Here is a 19,573-nt window from a genome sequence, read left to right as displayed (position 1 = left end):
TGAGTGACTTTGTGGAGTTTGCACATTCTCTCCGTTTCTGCGCCAATTTCCTTTGGGTGCTCCTGTTTCCTCCCACAGTCCAAAGGTGTGCAGGTTAGGTGAATTGGCCATACTAAATTGCCCCGTAGTGTCCTAAAATGTGTCGGTTAAGGGGATTAGGGTAAATATGTGGGGTTATGGAGATAGGACAGGTGGGTCTTGGTGAGGTACTCTGTTGGAGAATTGCTGCAGCCTCGATGGGCTGAATGACTTCCATCAGCAATGTAGGGATTCTGTGATTCTTTGTGGATGGACCGTGCAGGCTGAATCTACACACTCCTGTAGATTGTTTATTGGGTACAATCTTCCATCTTGCAATTCAGCTCACCCAGAAACATTATCATAAGTTGTATTAGAAGTTTACATTATTCATTCTAAAATGTTAGTGTTATAATAAGGAATATAAAGTTGAGTCCTCAAGGAATGACATTGTACAGCATCTAAAATTCCAGGAAAATTCTGTAATTCTTAAGGTGGTCAAATTTTTAAAATTTTGTCTTATGCATGGCACTGATACACCGATATCAGGAGTAGTTTTATTACTGTAATTTTAATATAAAATACTTTTTAGAACTTCCCTAATATTTAAAAAATTGACAATTGCTGGAAATATTCAGATCAGGCTGCATCTGTGGAGGGAGAAACAGATTTAAACATTTTGAGTCGATGACACGAACTCTGTTTTTCTCTCTCCACTGATTCTGCCTGACCTGCTAAATATTTTCGTCTTTATCTATTTTCATTTTAGATTTTCACTATCTGACTTATTTTGCTTTTATATTTTAATAATAGCAATTGGTTTCTACTCTTGTCCATTTTTTCCTATCATTTGTTGTTTTCAACTTTTGCTTGCTAATAAAGAATACTGTGGATTTTATGTTATCTATATAACATTTACTTTGAATTCAATCCAACTTGTTCTTGTGTGTTGTAATAGATGCAACATTCCTTCTCTTGGGAGTTTAACACTCACTCTGCCCTGCCCTCGTTCTGTACTGTAGGGATTCTATGAATGAAATTGGACTGTAATTCCAGGAGTACATTCTAACTTTGGTGTCTGTGCTTTGCCCCAATACTAAAGTTGCATCTGTCGATCCACTAATCAATATTGTAGATTGTAAAGTCAGTTCTCGAATTTTAGTTCGGAGCTTTAGAAGGCAGGGGAATTTTTTTTTACAGAATTCCACTCCAAATATTTCCCATAATTTGGGTAGTGCGCTCAATGGCACAATGAACTGAAAACATTTTGAAAGCATCGGGTTTAAAAACCAATATGGTAGCAGAGTATGTTGACAATTTTTGACGTGCCTTATTTATGCAGTCTCTTCCTCATAGTTTGCTACACTACAAATGTTGGTTATTTCTGGCGATGCGGATGTTCAGGCCACTTAAAAGTGACAATTTTTCACACCTGTGAGTATCAGCAGGCAGGGTAAATGTAAAGGGGTGTGACAGAGTTTTTCTAACTCTTGTCTTTGCCTGTCATTCATGTGCATACATTCTCCACAGCTGTCGTGAATTGGAATCCAGGGAGGGAAGACTGAAAATTGATGACTATCTTTGTGGAGTTTGCACATTCTCTCTGTGTCTATGTGAGCTTCCTCTGGATGCTCCAGTTTCCACCTACCATCAAAAGATATGCAGGTTAGGTGGATTGGCCATGCTAAATTGTCCCTCAGTGTCCAAAGATGTGTAGGTTAGGTGGGTTAGCCATGGTAAATGTGCAACTTTATGGGGGTGTGGGGGTGCACTTTCGGGGAGTTGGTGCAGACTTGATGGGTCAAATGACCTCCTTCTACACTGTAGGGATTCTATGGTGTTCTTTAGTGGTTCTTTGTTGCTTCCTCTAAATTTCTGCATATAGTATTGAGGTGATTGTGGGCAGTTGATGCAGTTTGAGTTAACACCATTGCAGGAGGGTGTACAGATCTTGTGTAGGCAGTATATTCTACTTTTTGTAAAAATACTGAGTATTTGCTTTGTTTAACACTGAAAAGTAACACGAGTCCGTGTGACCAGATTACAAATTCATTGTGAAATGTGGCTAGTGTGGTCAGTAAAATGACACTTGGACCATCTTGATACCTTCATGTGACAGATAAAGAAGATTGTTTGTAGTGTTAACATTTGTAAATTTTCTGCATTTAACTTGTAACTTCTGTTTTTCCTTTCAGAATTTAAATGAATATGTAACTGCATTAATTGCACTGAAACAAAAAATAATTGACACCGAGTAAGTATATTTCATGCTCTACCAATTGTTTTGCTGTTACTTGCTGTAGAGAAATATTGTCAATTTCTAAACAATCCTCCGTAATTTCAAGTGCATTTTTTCCTCTTTGGCGGTAAACACCATAAGTTAAGCTGTTTTTAGTCCTGATCCTCTAGGTGGCTTTGATTATAAACTATCCCAAATCCACCTGCCTGCTATCTTGACCACCCCAACCTCCTCCAATGTGTCTGCTTCATTGTCCACACGTCTGATTCTATTTTTATCTATCCAGTTGTAGCCAGAGAATCACCCTGGATAGCCTAACTTCTGGCTCCCACATCATTGCCTCTCTCGTCTCTTAAAGATCTATCCTTTTCACCACTCCTGTTTCTCAGCCCCTCACTGACATCCAAAAACACACTAGGTTTCACATGTACATTGAAGATATCCAGCTCTGATGCAGTACCACTCTCTTGATCCCTTCAATCGCTTCAATTTCTCACATTGCTTGTCCAACCTCCAGTACTGGATAAGCAGAGATTTCCTCCTAAAAAGTACTGAGAAGAGTCATAGAGTCAGAGGTTTACATCATGGAAAAGGCCCTTCGGCCCAACTTGTCCATGCCACCCTTTTTTTTAAAACCCCTAAGCTAATCCCAATTGCCCGTATTTGGCCCATATCCCTCTATACCCATCGTACCCATGGTAACTCTCTAAATGCTTTTTAAAAGATAAAATTGTACCCGCCTCTACTACTACCTCTGGCAGCTTGTTCCAGACACTCACCATCCTCTGTGTGAAAAAATTGCCCCTCTGGACACTTTTGTATCTCTCCCCTCTCACCTTAAACCTATGCCCTCTAGTTTTAGATTCCCCTACCTTTGGGAAAAGATATTGACTATCTACCTTGTCTATGTCCCTCATTATTTTATAGACCTCTGTAAGGTCACCCCTCAGCCTCCTACGCTCCAGAGAAAAAAGTCCTAGTCTATTCAGCCTCTCCTTATAACTCAATCCATCAAGTCCCGGTAGCATCCTAGTAAATCTTTTCTGCACTCTTTCTAGTTTAATAATATTCTTTCTATAATAGGGTGACCAGAATTGCACACAGTATTCCAAGTGTGGCCGTACCAATGTCTTGTACAACTTCAACAAGACTTCCCAACTCCTGTATTCAATGTTCTGACCGATGAAACCAAGCATGCTGAATGCCTTCTTCACCACTCTGTCCACCTGTGACTCCACTTTCAAGGAGCAATGAACATGTACCCCTCGATCTCTTTGTTCTGTAACTCTCCTCAGCGCCCTACCATTAACTGAGTAAGTCCTGCCCTAGTTCAATCTTCCAAAATGCATCACCTCGCATTTGTCTAAATTAAACCCCATCTGCCATTCGTCAGCCCACTGGCCCAATTGATCAAGATCCCGTTGCAATTGGAGATAACTTTCTTCACTGTCCACTATGCCACCAATCTTAGTGTCATCTGCAAACTTACTAACCATGCCTCCTATATTCTCATCCAAATCATTAATATAAATGACAAATAACAGTGGATCCAGCACTGATCCCTGAGGCACACCGCTGGTCACAGGCTTCCAGTTTGGAAAACGATCCTCTACAACCACCCTCTGGCTTCTGTCATGAACTTATTCTGTCATGAAGCTAATTTTGTATCCAGAAGACTGAAGCCGTTGTCTTTTTCCCTGCCACAAATTCCGTTCCATTCCCTAGCCACCAACACTATCCCTCTGCTTGGCGACAGTCTTAAAGCTGACGCCATAAATTTGCAATTGACATATTTGACACAAGGTAAGCCTCTGACTGCATATCCACTCCATCATCAAGATCTCTCAGTTTTACCTCTCTCTGTGATGCTTGGCTTTGTCCTTGCCTCAGCTCATCTGTCGGAAATCTTATCTATGTGTTTAATTATCTAATGCACTCTTGGCCATCTTCCACCCTCCATAAACCTGAACTCATCGAAAACTCAGTCTGTGTATTAATTCACACCATGTTCTGTTCAACCATAAACCCTATGTTGGCTTCCAGTGTTGCATCACCTCAATTTAAAAATTCTGAACCTATGCTCCTGTAATTTTCTGCATCCTCAATTTTAATTGCTCCATCATGGATGGCTATCCTTTAAGTTACCAAATCCCTAAATTCTGGAATTCCTTCCCTAAAGTTCTCCTTTCTCTCTTTTGTTATCCTCTTTTAAGAAACTCCTTAAAACTACCTTTTCATCCAAGGTTTTGGCCATCTGGTTTAATCTCTCTTTTTTTTGTCACTCCCTTGTAAAGTTTTAATTGATACTTCTGTGAAACACCTTTGGTCATTTTACTCGATTACAGGCCTTCTAAATGCAAATTGTTAGTCTTTTTGAAAGATTGGTGGAAATTTTTTGTGTAACAGTGAAATGTTTCTTTTCTCTTTCCAGCCATGTTCTCACAGAATACCAAAAAAAGTGTGATGATATCCTTTAATTATGGAAGATAAATGTTTTAAACTCAGTGATAATCTTTGGCTTCAGAGATTTCAAACTTTCTCTGAGTTTCAGTTTTGTATGTTGCGCCTTTCTTATCGAGCTTTATGTTTGATTTATTGTTTACTCATTGATCTCCGATGATCTCAAGGCCAAAGAAGAGAGGAAAATCAAGTGAAACAATGAAGGAAAGGCAATTCCAATCAAGGCTTCTCCCACTCTATTCTCTATTTTACACTATCACCTTGTCCTTCTGTTCTTTTTTCCTTTATGTACTTTTCGAGCTTTCCCTTAAATGTATCTCTGCTATTTGCCTTCCCTACTCCATGTGGTAAGGTACTCCATAGGTAAGAACTCATTCCTCTGAGTAAAAGAGTTTCTCCTGTCCTTATTGGAGTCTGAAATGTTGAAATTCCACTATGGGAGGTTCAGCAAAAAATGAATTGATCATGTAATCAATTGAGCTTTGTGAATAAAGCTATTCTTGGTTTGGGGGGAGGGGGGGAGTGGGTGGGGGGGGGGGGGTGGCGGGGTTGTTAACATACCAAAAAAATTCTAAGTGCTGATGGAGCGAAAAAACTGTGGAGTTTCAGACTCAGGTTTTGAGTTTTTTTTAAAAAGCAATCTTATGACACTTAGTTAGAAAAAAGTGCTAGGATGTGATTCTTGCCGGTAGGGGGCAGGGCTGAGCCAGTGAATCTCATCAGTGAAGCTGCTGAGCTACAGGGGCACCATCGTGCAGGCGCCCCGATCTCCCAGTGTACTGTGTACACAGCAGTGTACTGGCAGATCTCCTGTCACTAACCTCCCCCACAGACATTGGGACCTGCCACAGATTGTTCCCTGTGCTGAGCCCACTTCCCCCATCCCAGAGAGCAAGTAAGGGCGAGTGAGCCCGAATGATAGCATCCGGGACTCTCTAATGGCATGGTAATGATGTCATAAATATTTAAGTCAGCTTTGCACTCTTTGAGTGCGAATCCAATGTTCCTGACAAAATAGTGGCAGCAAAATGATCACGAGAGGTGCAAAACCGGACACAATCCTGATTTTTCGCCCCTCGCTCGATCTTACTGGCTCGCCATGCCAATCGATCGGTGGGACCAACTGGTAAGATCGACCCCATGGTTTCTTGCATCTTAAGCAATTTTTGGAATGTAGATGAACAATATTATAAACGTATTTTGTCAGTTGTGATCCATTGCTTCAATAACTTGAATGTATTATAGCAGTGGGTGAACTGCTGTCGTGTTCAGGGCAACAGTGGACAAACTGCATTGCAGATGCTGAGCTATCTGTGAAACTTATTTACAGTAATTTGGTCCAATTTGGTTTTAAAGCTCCTCTTAATATACTTGCAGTTATATTGTTAGAGTTGGGATCTTTTATGATCATCAAAAGAAAAATAGCGAACTTAGATTGCTTTCACAAAGCTGACCAGAGTAGCTGACTAGAAACAGTGTTGAAAACGCAGTTCACATCAGTTTCTAAGGAAGAAATGGATAACTTGGACAATAGTAAATGGAGCTTAATGGATAACATTTGGCAAGCTGGTGTATACACAGACCATAATGGCAGCTTCCTGTGCTACAAAATTCTAAGTAGCTCTTGTGATAAATCAATTTTCAGCTCTCTAAATGAAATTCAACCAAGTTACCACATTTAAATACATGAAGGAACATTTTTAAAGCAAAATGTATAAAGTAACTTATAAACTGCTGTCCTGTTACATTGACTCATGGCAAGTTTTGCATTTGGCAATGCACAAATAAGCCTGGGTGGAAACTCTGGGTGATGGTTGGAAATCCCTTCAAAATAGTGTGCCCAAAATTGAGCCCATGTGCTCAGTAGCAACCCCATCTAGGAGTCTGTATTTTGAAAAGGTTTGTCTTTAGATTTCATTGTGAAGAAGTAAATTGATGCACAATATTCACACACTTGAAAATAACAGTAATTGTGGTATAAAATAAATCTTGTGTATCAGTCTTGCGATATGCCAAGCAATTCAATTGAAGGACGTGGGAATTTAATAAAAATGCATTATAACATTGTTGACTGATTTTAAAATTCACATTCTCGTCTGCAACTGAGTTAATGTACATGTAAAGGGATTACCTGTGTTTGCCTTAACAAATTATTACAACTTCAAAAAACAGAAAGGTAAGAGAATGTTTTATTTTTCCATCTTTTTTGACATGAATGTAACGTGACATTTTAGAATTGAAGGGTTAGCTTTCAGTGCTGAAGTTTCATTTTATGCATTATTTAATGACTGAGTAATTTTTGAGTGTTTTTGTTTATGCATCTGCTATAATCGCACTGCTTGATTTCATAAGCAAACTAAACTTTTTTTATCTCCTAACAATTATGTCAAAAACGATAGATTGAGAACCCTGCCAATATTGTGAAAATTACTCCATTAGAGGTATAAAGTCTTCGGAAACCACAGGGAAGTGAAGACAACTTAGTTGGGTTTTTTTAGAAAGCAAAGATGGTCAAATATGTGAACATCTCATGCTCTGACCGGAGAATTGAGAAACTTGTAGAAAAAGATCACAATAGAGAGAAAAATACATTTTTTGGCCATATTTTATGTCCATCTTCCATTTCTGCAGATATTGACTGTTCTTGGTTGTTCTCTATTTAGTGTCCTTCAGTATCTTGCCCAAGTGGTTATAACTAACAAATGAACACATATAGAATATATTGGCAAACTCTTTGACAGTGAGTAGTATCAGTGCTGAATACAATTGGTCCTCCCTGAGATAATTTACTTGCACTTCCCTATAAGGACCGCTGAATGCACATCAGGAGTGGGACTTCTTCCCTTTCCTACCTAATGGACACTGTCATGTATAGCCACCATAAGTTTGGTCAGCTAACTCAGAACAGGAAAAATAACTTATACTTTCATTCCATTTCTGAGCTAACTATAGTTAAGTCCGATATTTTGCAGATTTTTTTAATTATTCACAGTATTGTTTCATTCCATTCTTAAATGCTCCCTTGCAAACGTTACTTTTTAAAATGTTAACTCTCCGTAGGGATTGTAAAACACTTCGAGATCAACTGGATGAGTTGTTGCAGAAATTTGCCCCTGTGGAAAAATTCAAAGAAGAAATGGATGCCATGAGGGTGGAACTGGAAGAAAAGAGGGTAATATGGTCATAGATGAAAAAGGTTGTTAAACGTGAAGTTGAAAGGCCTCCAGAGACTGTTTTCTCTCGAGTGCATGTTAATTACTAAACCTCTTTGGTTCTGTGCATGAGATGTTTGAGAAATCTTTGCTCTTATTTTATAGAAACAGCTAAATATATGCTGACGACTTGTTAAAATAAAAGCATATCTCATTGACAAAACATGAAAGTATTGGCCAACAGAAGCTCCCCTGTTTTCCCAAATTAAAACAAATCTGAAGGTTTCTAATACATTTTCTGTCTTTGTTGGTTTTTCATATAGAGCTCTGTCAAGATGTATCAGCAGACCCATTTAAAATTCAATGAATTGCAGCAAGAACATGCAAGAAATGATGCTATGTGAGTACAGAGTTTTATATTTGTTGACTTTTCTTTTTTTAGCCTACATGATGTTTTTGATTTGATATTTTTTTCTTAACCTTGTGTTTTAGGAAGAAGAGATTGGAAAGCCGGGTAAAAAGACTGGAAGGTAACTAATCATAAAATACACAATTCTATTTTCAGAAGTTTGCTTTCTTTCTTTGGTTCTGGCACTTCGCATCCAGGAACTAAACTGTACAGTAATCTGATAGCAATGAGTTACAAAAGTGGTAGTGAGCTGTTACATTTCAAACCTTGAAAAACACAGTTGTTATTTGCCCATAACTTCCTGGCTCCACAACATCAGATTTGGGGGTACCCCAAAGATGTGCTGGGGAATCCCTCTGGGATATTACGATGGAAGGGTTTACTCAGCATTTGCCCAGAAAGGCTAACTTCTCCTGGACGATTGCACTGTGCTGAGAACCGTCCAACAAATTTAAATCGCTAACTTTGGATGGTTTTACTAGTTTTACCCTCATAGTTACTCTGAAAGAGTTAGAAGGAAAAAAAGCACTGCTAACTTCAGTGTATTATAAACACCTTGACTGAGCCCCACACAGTATATCCCAACATCCCCAATCCCCCCCAAGGGCCACCCCACAAATTCCCTACCTCCAAAACCAAGCACATCACCTGCACCCCCATTTCCCCCACTGCAGCACCCCGCAGCTCAATATGCACACTCATCAAGCACTTTCGTGTTCGCTGTTGCATCAAGGTCCTCGTATGAGTCCTCTGCAGCAGAGTTTGGCTATGTCCTTGCCCTCTGGCCAGCAGTCAAACAAATCATCCAGTAGTCCTTACTTAGCCTCAGCCCACTTGTGTCTGGTGACTCATCATGTGCTGGTTTTAACACTGTACTAGCTTTCAAGCTGATACCTGAACTAGTGTCAGGTCAAGTGATGGGTCCTCTTCATTGATACTCTGCTGTTGTTCGTTCGTTCTTTTCCCTGAGACTGTTTAGGTGACAGTTCTTGTGCATCTGAAAGTAGGAAACCAGAAGTGAAGGTTGCTGTCAGGGGAGGGAAAAAGGAGTTCATGATCACCTTCTCGAGAAAGTGAGAGGGCATGGGATCCAAGGGGCTGTTGCCTTGTGGATCCAGAACTGGCTTGCCTGCAGAAGGCAGAGAGTGGTTGTAGATGGGTCTTTTTCTGAATGGAGGTCGGTCACCAGTGGAGTGCCCCAGGGATCTGTTCTGGGACCCTTGCTGTTTGTCATTTTCATAAATGACCTGGATGAGGAAGTGGAGGGGATGGGTTGGTAAGTTTGCCGACGACACGAAGGTTGGTGGTGTTGTGGATAGGTTGGAGGGATGTCAGAAGCTGCAGCGTGACATAGATAGGATGCAAGACTGGGCAGAGAAGTGGCAGATGGACTTCAACCCGGATAAATGTGTAGAGGTCCATATTGGCAGGTCAAATGGGATGAAGGAGTATAATATCAAGGGTAAGACTCTTAGCAATGTAGAGGATCAGAAGGACCTTGGGGTCCGTGTCCATAGGACTCTAAAATTGGCCTCGCAGGTAGAGGAGGTGGTTAAGAAGGCGTATGGTGTGCTGGCCTTCATCAATCGAGGGATTGAGTTTAGGAGTCGGGATATAATGATGCAACTTTACAAGACCCTCGTCAGACCCCACTTGGAGTACTGTGCTCAGTTCTAGTCACCTCATTACAGGAAGGATGTGGAAATGATTGAAAGGGTGCAGAGAAGATTTACAAGGATGTTGCCTGGATTGGTTGGCATGCCTTATGAGGATAGGTTGAGGGAGCTCGGTCTTTTCTCCTTGGAGAGACGAAGGATGAGAGGTGACCTGATCGAGGTATACAAGATGTTGAGAGGTATAGATCGGGTGGATTCTCGGAGGCTTTTTCCCAGGGCTGAAATGGCTGCTATGAGAGGACACAGGTTTAAGGTGCTGGGGAGTAGGTACAGAGGAGATGTCAGGGGTAAGTTTTTCACTCAGAGGGTGGTGGGTGAGTGGAATCGGCTGCCGTCAGTGGTGGTGGAGGGACGATAGGGTCGATAGGGACTTAATAGGATTGAGGGTTATAGGTAAGCCTATATATAAGCCTAGGTAGGTAGGGACATGACCGGCGCAACTTGTGGGCCGAAGGGCCTGTTTGTGCTGTATTTCTTCTATGTTCTATGTTCTATCACACAATCAACAACTTGTCAGATAGCAGGATGCTGGGAGTTGAGAAGGGCAGAAGGCAGGCACACACTGTCATCCTTAATGTTCTCGCTGACAAAGGCTCTGATGCTATCAGCTCCATGAGCTAAGAGCCATCTCCTGTATGGAACTCAGAAGATGCAGGTGTCCTTTTTCCCCATCAACTCTGCTCTGCTCCTTTCTAATGTGTGCCACCATATTCTGTGAGAGAGAGAGAAGGCCAAATGTTAGTGATTGTGCAGCACAGTGTTTGAATGATGTTGCTGCCACATCTGAATAGCTGGAGGTACGTGGAGGTAGCAAAAAGTGGACTTAAAGCTGGAAGCAGTGGTAAATGTGTAAAGTTAATGTGGAGTATCTGGATGTCGGTCCTAAGTGCCGCTGGATGGATGCTGGGTTTATGCATTGAGTAGCATGATAGGTTGATGGTATGGTGGATTAGGACCAATGCTGGTAGCATTGAAGGTGATGGTATGTTCCTGCCTTGTGCCTATTCTCAACTCCCAGCACACCATAATCCTGCTATCTGGCAAACTGTTGACCAGACACAAGAGGCCATTAAGCCACTTGTGGCACTGTTGCCAATACCTTGGGAGCAGAATCTAGGCATTGATCTCCTTGGTCAATGATTCACAGTGCCTTATCAGGGTGGTTGTTAAGGATCATGTGGACCCCACCCCACGTGGAACACACACACACAGACACACACCCCAGCCGAACCATAGTGTCTGTCCTGCTGCCCAGCACAGAGGCCTACAGTGCTGCATGCACCACTCTGGAACCCTTTCTCTGCTTTAGTGTTCACTTTTCAATCATTTAAATTCCACTAATGTTATTCAGCACCACTTCCTATTAAGAGGGACACCTGTCTCTAAAAAGAGCAGGCTAGCTGCACCACATGGTATTTCACAATTCTGCTCGGGCCCCTGCTGAGTGGAGAGGCAGCTAGCAGTGCAAAGAAAAAGGTGCAATAGCTTCTCGACCACGCACTGCAATCATGTGCATATGATAGATCCACCAAATCTGCATACTGTCCATCTCAATTGGAACTGAAGCTGGCAGGTTGCAGAGTGCAATCCCTCTGCCCGCCCCCCAGAAAACAAGGCAGATGAAATTCTAGTCCACAATGTTTTATAAAAATGATTGCATCCACCTGCAGTCACAATATTGAAACATATCCCTTTCTAGAAAGCAAAGAACACCATTGTTGGTTTTAGAAATTTGTGTTCAATGCAGAAAACATTTCTTTTATGGAGCATCTGAGGTTTTATGACTCTGTGAACTTTTTAAGTGGATCAATTCTGTCTTGAAAATGAAAAATATTACATTTTTTTCATTGAATAATACATGAACAAAAGCATTCCTGTGACTCAGTACAAGTATGAATCATTTTGGGTTTTCTCATTTGATTGTCCCCTGCTGTCGTTATAACAAGGTTTTCTTTTCCGTTCTTTCCATCGAAGAAACAACAACAAAACAAAGTGCAGAAATAAAGCAGTTGAAAAAGGAGAAGACAACATTGGAAAAGAAGCTAAAGAAATCTCAGGTACTGTTGAAGTACTTTTAAGTTAAAGAAAAGTGAAGACAATTTTATGAAATTCCACTGCCTGTAAACAGTTCTCCCCATTGCTTTAAACAGGGGGTGGGTGTTGCATGTACTCCAGCAACCGAAAGCTCTTAAAAAGAGCACATTTTAAAAATCGACCGCTATGTGTAGAATCAAAATAGGAATTTATAAAATAACTAAGGTTATTCGGATAGAATGGAGTTTGTAATCTCATTAGTGATAAACCATCAGCTTCCATTTTCTGTTTTTTGGACTGTTAAATGAGAATGCAAGATCATATTTCAGGGAAGAAAGTAATGAATTACTCTGTGTAGTACTTTTAATTCAAGAGGCTTTTGCATTTTATAGAGAATGCTCTCTCTCAAATTGTATTTTAAGTTCTTGGACCTGGGAACTTCAATCATTTCCCCCTTCCCCCTATTACACTGCTCTCTGAAGTCACAACAGAGTATCCAGCATCTTATGATGCTGCAGTTTCAGAGCCATCCTGGAGCAAGTCAGAAATCAGGTCCTCAATGTTTGCAATGCAAACAAGGTCTCATCTGTATGTTCAAATAGTGCCATGGATTTGCAAGGATATCTGAAGAGCAGCAGGGGAGGGAAGTTCTCCTGTTATCTTGGCTCTATTTATTTATCCCTTAACCAACACCGCCAAACACTGATTAAGTTATCTCTTACTGTCTCTGGGATCTCCCTATGCAGAAATTGGTTGCTGAATTTGCCTAAGTCACTACTGTGGATAAGGAAGATTGTTTTTTTTTTCGCAGCAAGTTCTTGGTCCAACTAGAAATGAGGCATTGCTGGATTTGGTGTTGGGGAATGAGGTGGTGCTGAGTGGACCAAAGTCCTATGGGGAGCACACCGGTCAGCATCATCATTGTACCATTAGGGTTCGACTAGTAATGTAGAAGAGCAAGGAACCATCTACGGTAGAATGTCTAAATTGGAAGAGGATTTGTTCCAATGGGATGAGAAGGGACCCAAGATTGACAGGAAAAATGATAGCAAACATGGATAATCTTTGAGGAGGAGATGCTTCAGCTACAGGCTAGATACATTCCAATAAGGCAAAAAGATAGGGGAACAAAACTTCAGGCTCCTTGATTGACGAAGGAGATGGATAAGTCCAAAGATGTGCGGGTTAGGTTGATTGGCCAGGTTAAAAGAAAATTGCCCCTTATAGAGTCCTGGGATGTGTAGGTTAGAGGGATTAGCGGGTAAATATGTGGGGGTAGGGCCTGGGTGGGATTGTGGTCGGTGCAGACTCAATGGGCCGAATGGCCTCCTTCTGCACTGTAGGGTTTCTATGATTTCTATGAATATAGTACATGTCAGGTAACTTCTTTAAGCAAGAATCAGATAAGCTACAATAGGTTGAGAGGGAAAGTGAAGAGGAAAATAAGACGGGCAAAGAGAGAAAATGATAAAAAGAATGGCAGTTAACATGAATGGGAACCTAAAGTTTTACTGGCATGTAAATAGAAAGCAGGTAGTAACACTTGTAGTGGGTTCTATTAGGGATAGAGAGGGTGCTATATGCTTAGAGGTGCAGAGCAAGGCTAGATGGAGAAGCAAAGCTGCAGCAAAATCAGAGACATCCCAGAACTACACAGTGGTGATATTGGAGGGCTTTAATGGCCCAAATATTGAATGGAATAATGTTAGGATAAAGAGGGGAGGAGTTTCTGCAATGTGTTCAGGTAACTTTATGTTTGTTGCCCAACTGAACATTGCTGCATCTGACGCTGGGGAATGAGATGGGCTGAGTGAACCAAGTTGAGTAAGAGTGAGCCTCATCGGATCATAAGGTTTAGACTAGTAATGCAGTAGAGCATGGGACAATCTAAAATAAAGTTTAAGGGTTATTTATTAGTGTCACAAGTAGGCTTACATTAACACTGCAGTGAAGTTACTGTGAAAATCCCCTAGTTGCCACACTCTGGCACCTGTTCAGGTACACTGAGGGAGAATTTAGCGTGGCCAATGCACCTAACCAGCACATCTTTTGAACTGTTGGAGGAAACCCTCACACAAGCAGAATGTGCAGACTCTGCACAGGCAGTGACCCAAGCCGGGAATTGAACCCAGGTCCCTGGCGCTGAGAGGCAGCAGTGCTAACCATTGTGCCACCATAGCATATCTAGATTAGAAGAGGGCTAATTTCAGTGGAATGTGAAGGGACTTAGCTAGGGTAAAATGGAACCAAACATTGACAGGAAATTCTGCAGTGGAACAATGAGTGATCTTTAAGAAGGATGCTTTAGATACAGAGTAGGTACGTTCCAACCAGAGCAATAAATAGGGGAACCAAAATTGGGGCTCCTTGGATGACAAAGAAGATAGAGAATAGAGTGAAACGAAAAAAAGGGTGTACGAAGCATATCGGGTGAATTCTTCAAACGAGAACCAGGTTGAACACAATAGATTGAGGGGGGAAGTGATGAGAAATATAGACTGGCAAAGAGAGGATGTGAGACTAGAATGGCAGCTAACATGAAAGGAACTTCAAAATCCTCTGCCAGCATGTAAATAGTAACTGGAGAGTAATAGTTGGATTGGGCCCTATTAGGGATAAAGCGGGTGATATATACTTAGTGTCACCGGCAAGACTAGAATACTTATTGAGTTTTTAGCAGTGTCTGAGGGGGAAATGCAAAAGTAATGATAGATGTAGAGATGGCAATGCAATGAATGGGATGGAAATTGAGAGGCAGGAGGTACTGGAAAGGCTGGCTGTGGATGGCAACCCAGTTTGCTAAAGGAAGTGGAGGTGAAGATAGGGGAAGGTCTTGCCCTAACCTTCCAATCTTCCCCAGATATAGGGGAGGTGTCAGAGGATGGAGAGTTGCAAATATGATACCCGTAAGAATGTAAAGACAGTCCTGGTAATTACAGACCAGTTAAATTTAACATCGATGGTAGGTAAGGTTGAAGAAACAATTATCAGGGAAAAGACCAAACAGCTCTTGGAGAGGTTTGAGTTAATCAAGGAGACCCAGCATGGTTTTGCAAAAGGCAGATCATGTTTGACTAATCTAACTGAATTTTCTGATTAGATAACAGAGAGGTTTGATGAAGGGAATGCCATGGTTGGTCTCTTTATGGATTTTCAGAAAGGGTTTGACAAAGTCCCACATAAAAGGCTGGTTAACATTGTGGATCAAGGAATAGGAAGGTCAGTGTCAACTTGGGTAAGAGAAACTGGCTCATGGACAGAAAACAGTCATAAATGGTTATTTTTCACACTAGTTGTAGAGACTGGTGTTCCCAAGAGTCACTGCTAGGACCTTTTTTACATGTATATAAGTATAAATTATTTAGATATTGGAGTACAGAGTTGCATTTGAAATTTTGCTGATTATACCAAACTTGGAGGAATGGAAAACAGTGAGGATGATACTGATCAACTGCAGTAAGGCACAGACTGGCTAGCAGAACATGCAGACAAGTAGCAGATGGAATTTAATGCAGAGAAGTGTGAGATAATACATTTTAGCAGAAGAGATAGGGAGAGGCAATATATTTGAATTTGATTTGATTTATTATTGTCACATGTATTAACATGCAGTGAAAAGTATTGTTTCTTGTGCACTATACAGACAAAGCATATTGTTCATAGAGGAGGAAAGGAGAGAGTGCAGAATGTAGTGTTACAGTCATAGCTAGGGTGCAGAAAAAGATCAACTTAATGCGAGGTAGGTCCATTCAAAAGTCTGATGGCAGCAGGTAAGAAGCTACTTTTGAGGTGGTTGATACGTGTCCTCAGACCTTTGTATCTTTTTCCCGACGGAAGAAGGTGGAAGAGAGAATGTCCGGGGTGTGTGGGGTCCTTGATTATGCCGGCTGCTTTGCCGAGGCAGTGGGAAGTGTAGACAGAGTCAATGGATGGGAGGCTGGTTTGCATGATGGATTGGGCTACATTCATGACCCATTGTAGTTTCTTGTGGTCTTGGGCAGAGCAGGAGCTCTGTGATACAACCAGAAATAATGTTTTCTATGGTGCATCTGTAAAAGTTTGTGAGAGTCGTAGCTGACATGCCAAATTTCCCTAGTCTTCTGAGAAAGTAGAGGCGTTGGAGGGCTTTCTGAACTATAGTGTCGGCATGGGGGAACCAGGACAGGTTGTTAGTGATCTGCGCACCTAAAAACTTGAAGCTCCCGACCATTTTTACTTTGTGTCCATTAATGTAGACAGTGGCATGTTCTCCTCTATACTTCTTAAAGTCTATGACAATCTCCTTTGTTTTGTTGACATTGAGGGAGAGATTAGTGTCGTCGCACCAGTTCACCATTTGGACTTTTTAGAGTCACCATGTAGATTCTGTTCTGAAAAATGTGCACCAACAGAAGGACCTGGGGTAAATGTGCATTAGTCTTTCAAGATGGCAGGACTGACTGAGAAAATGAATAGCAAAGGTTATGGAATTGTGAGTTTCACATCAGAGGCATGGAATACAAAAGCAGCAGGGAAGCTGAACCTTTACAAAGCTGTGGTTAGTTCACAACTAGAATATTGCATCCTGTTCCAGTCACCTCATGTTTACAAGGATATGTGGGCCCTTGAGAGGGTGCCGAGGAGATCTAGTCAAGTGTTTCTAGGGTTTCAACCAGAATGTTAGGTTGGAGAGGCGTTGGTTGTCCTCTTTGGAGCTAAGGCTTTTGAGGGAAGATTAAATGGAGGTATATAAGATTATGACAGGTTTAGTTAAGATAGACAGAGAAAAACTTCCCATTATTGATGATATGAGGACGAGGGAATTGAGATTTAAGGTTTTGGGCAAGATATTCAAGGCGAATGTGCAGAAGAACTTTATTATGGAGTGATCTAGAAATTGCTGTTCACAAGGGTGATTAAAGTAGAGACAATCAATGATCTAGAAATTGCTGTTCACAAGGGTGATTAAAGTAGAGACAATCAATGATTTCAAACGGGAATTGACTTGATTTGCTTTATTATTGTCACATATATTAGTATACAGTGACTAACTTAAAAGGTTGATACTTGTTGTTTTAACGTTGGTAATGTATTTTTAAATCAACAGGAAAAACTGATACTACAACAGAAGAACGGTGTAAAAGGTAAAGTCCACACCCTTCATTCTGAAAAACTTTTTCACTAATTATGTAATCAAGTGCATGTTAAAACATCCACAATATGATGTCTTACAGTTTTGAAAGATGCACAGACACAGAATGCCTCGCAGGAAGTACCAACAAAAATTGACACAAGTAAGTAATTCAGCATCCTAACACTAAGTACATTTTGTGCGTGCATATTGTGTTTCTGCTTTGATTTTAATGGAATTATTAATAATTCTTCAGGATTGAATATGCACAGTCACTTCCCGAGTTTGACTCTTTGCAACTTATTTGTTGATTAAGCAAATACTCATCATATCGCTGTAAATAGCCAAAAGTAAATCTACCCTTGTCATATTTAGGCCTAATGATGTGCTTCTCATGCCCGTTAGAATTTTGAAAGATCAATAATGAGCTACGGTGTGCATTGCTTGCACTTGCTGAATTTAATTTGAGCTGGAGATAGTCATATTTTGGCTGGAGAATCAAAGGTAATATTTGGGAGTTAAAAGCAAATTACTGCGGATGCTAGAATCTGAAACAAAGACAAAATACTGGAAAATCTCAGCAGGTCTGACAGCATCTGGGGAGGCAATGGCATAACAGTATTGTCACTAGACTATGAATCTAGAAACTCAGCTAATGTTCTGGGGACCTGGGTTTGAATCCCGCCACAGCAGGTGGTGGAATTTGAATTCAATCAAGAATATTTGGAATTAAGAACCTACTGATGACCATGAAACCATTGTCAATTGTCAAAAAATCCATCTGGTTCACTAATGTCACTGAATTTCCCTTTAGGGAAGGAAATCTACCATTCTTACCTGGTCTGACCTACATGTGATTCCAGAGCCACAGCATTGTGGTTGAAAATCAATTGCCCTCTAAAAGAGCCCAGCAAGCCACTCAATTATATCAGCATTTCAAAGAGGCTGCTCACCACTACCTTCTCAAGCGTAACCAGGGATGGGCAATAAATGCTGGCCAGCCAGCGACACCCATGTCCTACGAATGAATAAAACAAAAAGCTGTGGAGAGAAAATAGAGCTAACATTTTGGGGCCGATTTTACCAAATCGGGACTAGCCGGGTCCGGTCGTCAAACGGATCCGCGCCCAGCAGCCACGCTCCAGCGCGCCCATACGCCTTTTTTCGGCGCCGATCTATTGGGTGGGGCTTAGCGCTGTTGGAGCGGCCGGAGCTCCAACTGCGCATGCGCAGTTCGGAACAGACTGCAGGCAGCGCGCCCGGGCGCGAAAGGCAAAGCAGCACCGACAGCAGAGAGGATGAAAGGAATTCCCTTTGGAGGATAATGTCCACGTTATAATCACAGGAACTAAAAACCTGACAGTCCAAAATCTGGGATAGTATTACAGAGTAAGAAGTTTAACAACACCAGGTTAAAGTCCAACAGGTTTATTTGGTAGCAAAAGCCACACAAGCTTTCGGAGCTCCAAGCCCCTTCTTCAGGTGAGTGGGAATTCTGTTCACAAACAGGGCATATAAAGACAAACTCAATTTACATGAATAATAGTTGGAATGCGAATATTTACAGCTAATCAAGTCTTTAAGAAACAAAACAACGTGAGTGGAGAGAGCATCAAGACAGGCTAAAAAGATGTGTATTGTCTCCAGACAAGACAGCCAGTGAAACTCTGCAGGTCCAGGCAACTGTGGGGGTTACAAATAGTGTGACATGAACCCAATATCCCGGTTGAGGCCGTCCTCGTGTGTGCAGAACTTGGCTATCAGTTTCTGCTCAGCGACTCTGCGCCGTCGTGTGTCGCTTACCCGAATATAAGAGGCCGAATGCCCGTGACCGCCTCTGATATTCGGGTAAGCATTCTCCAAGGCGGCCTTCGCGACACACGATGGAGAAGGGGAGTGATGTGTCTGCCCCTGGGGGGGAGGGGGGATCGGCCGCAGACTGGCAGCGCCCCCAGGCAGAGCAAGGCCAGGAACGTGCAGGAGGCTGTCGACGGACTGCAGATCGGAAGGATGGTGGAGAGAGACCAGCAACCAAGCTAGGTTGGGGGTGTGCCTCCCAGGGGGGTCCGATCCCGGGGCGGGGGGGTCTGCCGGCGGGGCCTGCCTCCCAGGGGGGTCCGATCGGGGGGGTTTGGCGGTTCCCCTGCTGAATTGGAGTCCCATTCGAACTTTTATTTAGCAGGTTGTTTAATGCGCGGACGCGAAATGGGCCGCAACCTGGTAAAGTCGGATTCGTCGGTAAAGTTGGGCGCGAGCTTCATGAAGTCGATTTAATGCGTGCAAATGCATTTAAATCGTCGCGCCGGCCAATTCGGGCACGCGCCAGACCCACGCCTGGATTGGGGCTCGGTAAAGACGCGATTTGCCATGAGTAGGGTGCAGATCGCGTTTTAGGCCCGGCACCCAACTTTACCGCGATTTCGCACCTGTTTTCGGGTGTGAAATTTTGGTAAAAGCGGGCCCTTTGAGTCTGGA

General features: G+C 42.0%; 1 protein-coding gene across 3 annotated transcripts in view; it reads left to right on the top strand.

The window, feature by feature from the left end:
- ice1 (KIAA0947-like (H. sapiens)) overlaps positions 1 to 19,573 on the top strand; it is a 93,256-nt gene that overhangs the window by 16,338 nt on the left and 57,345 nt on the right. For all 3 annotated transcript variants that reach the window (XR_013500677.1, XM_078240388.1, XM_078240397.1), the window contains 9 exons: positions 2,214 to 2,272; positions 4,689 to 4,724; positions 6,876 to 6,893; positions 7,778 to 7,889; positions 8,193 to 8,269; positions 8,362 to 8,399; positions 11,929 to 12,011; positions 17,075 to 17,111; positions 17,202 to 17,261. Coding sequence is in view for 2 of the 3 variants with exons in the window: in XM_078240388.1 (XP_078096514.1) it covers positions 2,214 to 2,272; positions 4,689 to 4,724; positions 6,876 to 6,893; positions 7,778 to 7,889; positions 8,193 to 8,269; positions 8,362 to 8,399; positions 11,929 to 12,011; positions 17,075 to 17,111; positions 17,202 to 17,261 (520 nt within the window). In the remaining variant the exon portion in view is untranslated. The remainder of the gene's footprint in view (positions 1 to 2,213; positions 2,273 to 4,688; positions 4,725 to 6,875; positions 6,894 to 7,777; positions 7,890 to 8,192; positions 8,270 to 8,361; positions 8,400 to 11,928; positions 12,012 to 17,074; positions 17,112 to 17,201; positions 17,262 to 19,573) is intronic.

This window comes from Mustelus asterias, chromosome 2 (genome assembly GCF_964213995.1).
Source record: "Mustelus asterias chromosome 2, sMusAst1.hap1.1, whole genome shotgun sequence".
NCBI lineage: Eukaryota > Metazoa > Chordata > Chondrichthyes > Carcharhiniformes > Triakidae > Mustelus > Mustelus asterias.
The sequence above is the reverse complement of the archived record's forward strand: the minus strand, read 5'-3'. Positions and strand labels throughout refer to the sequence as shown.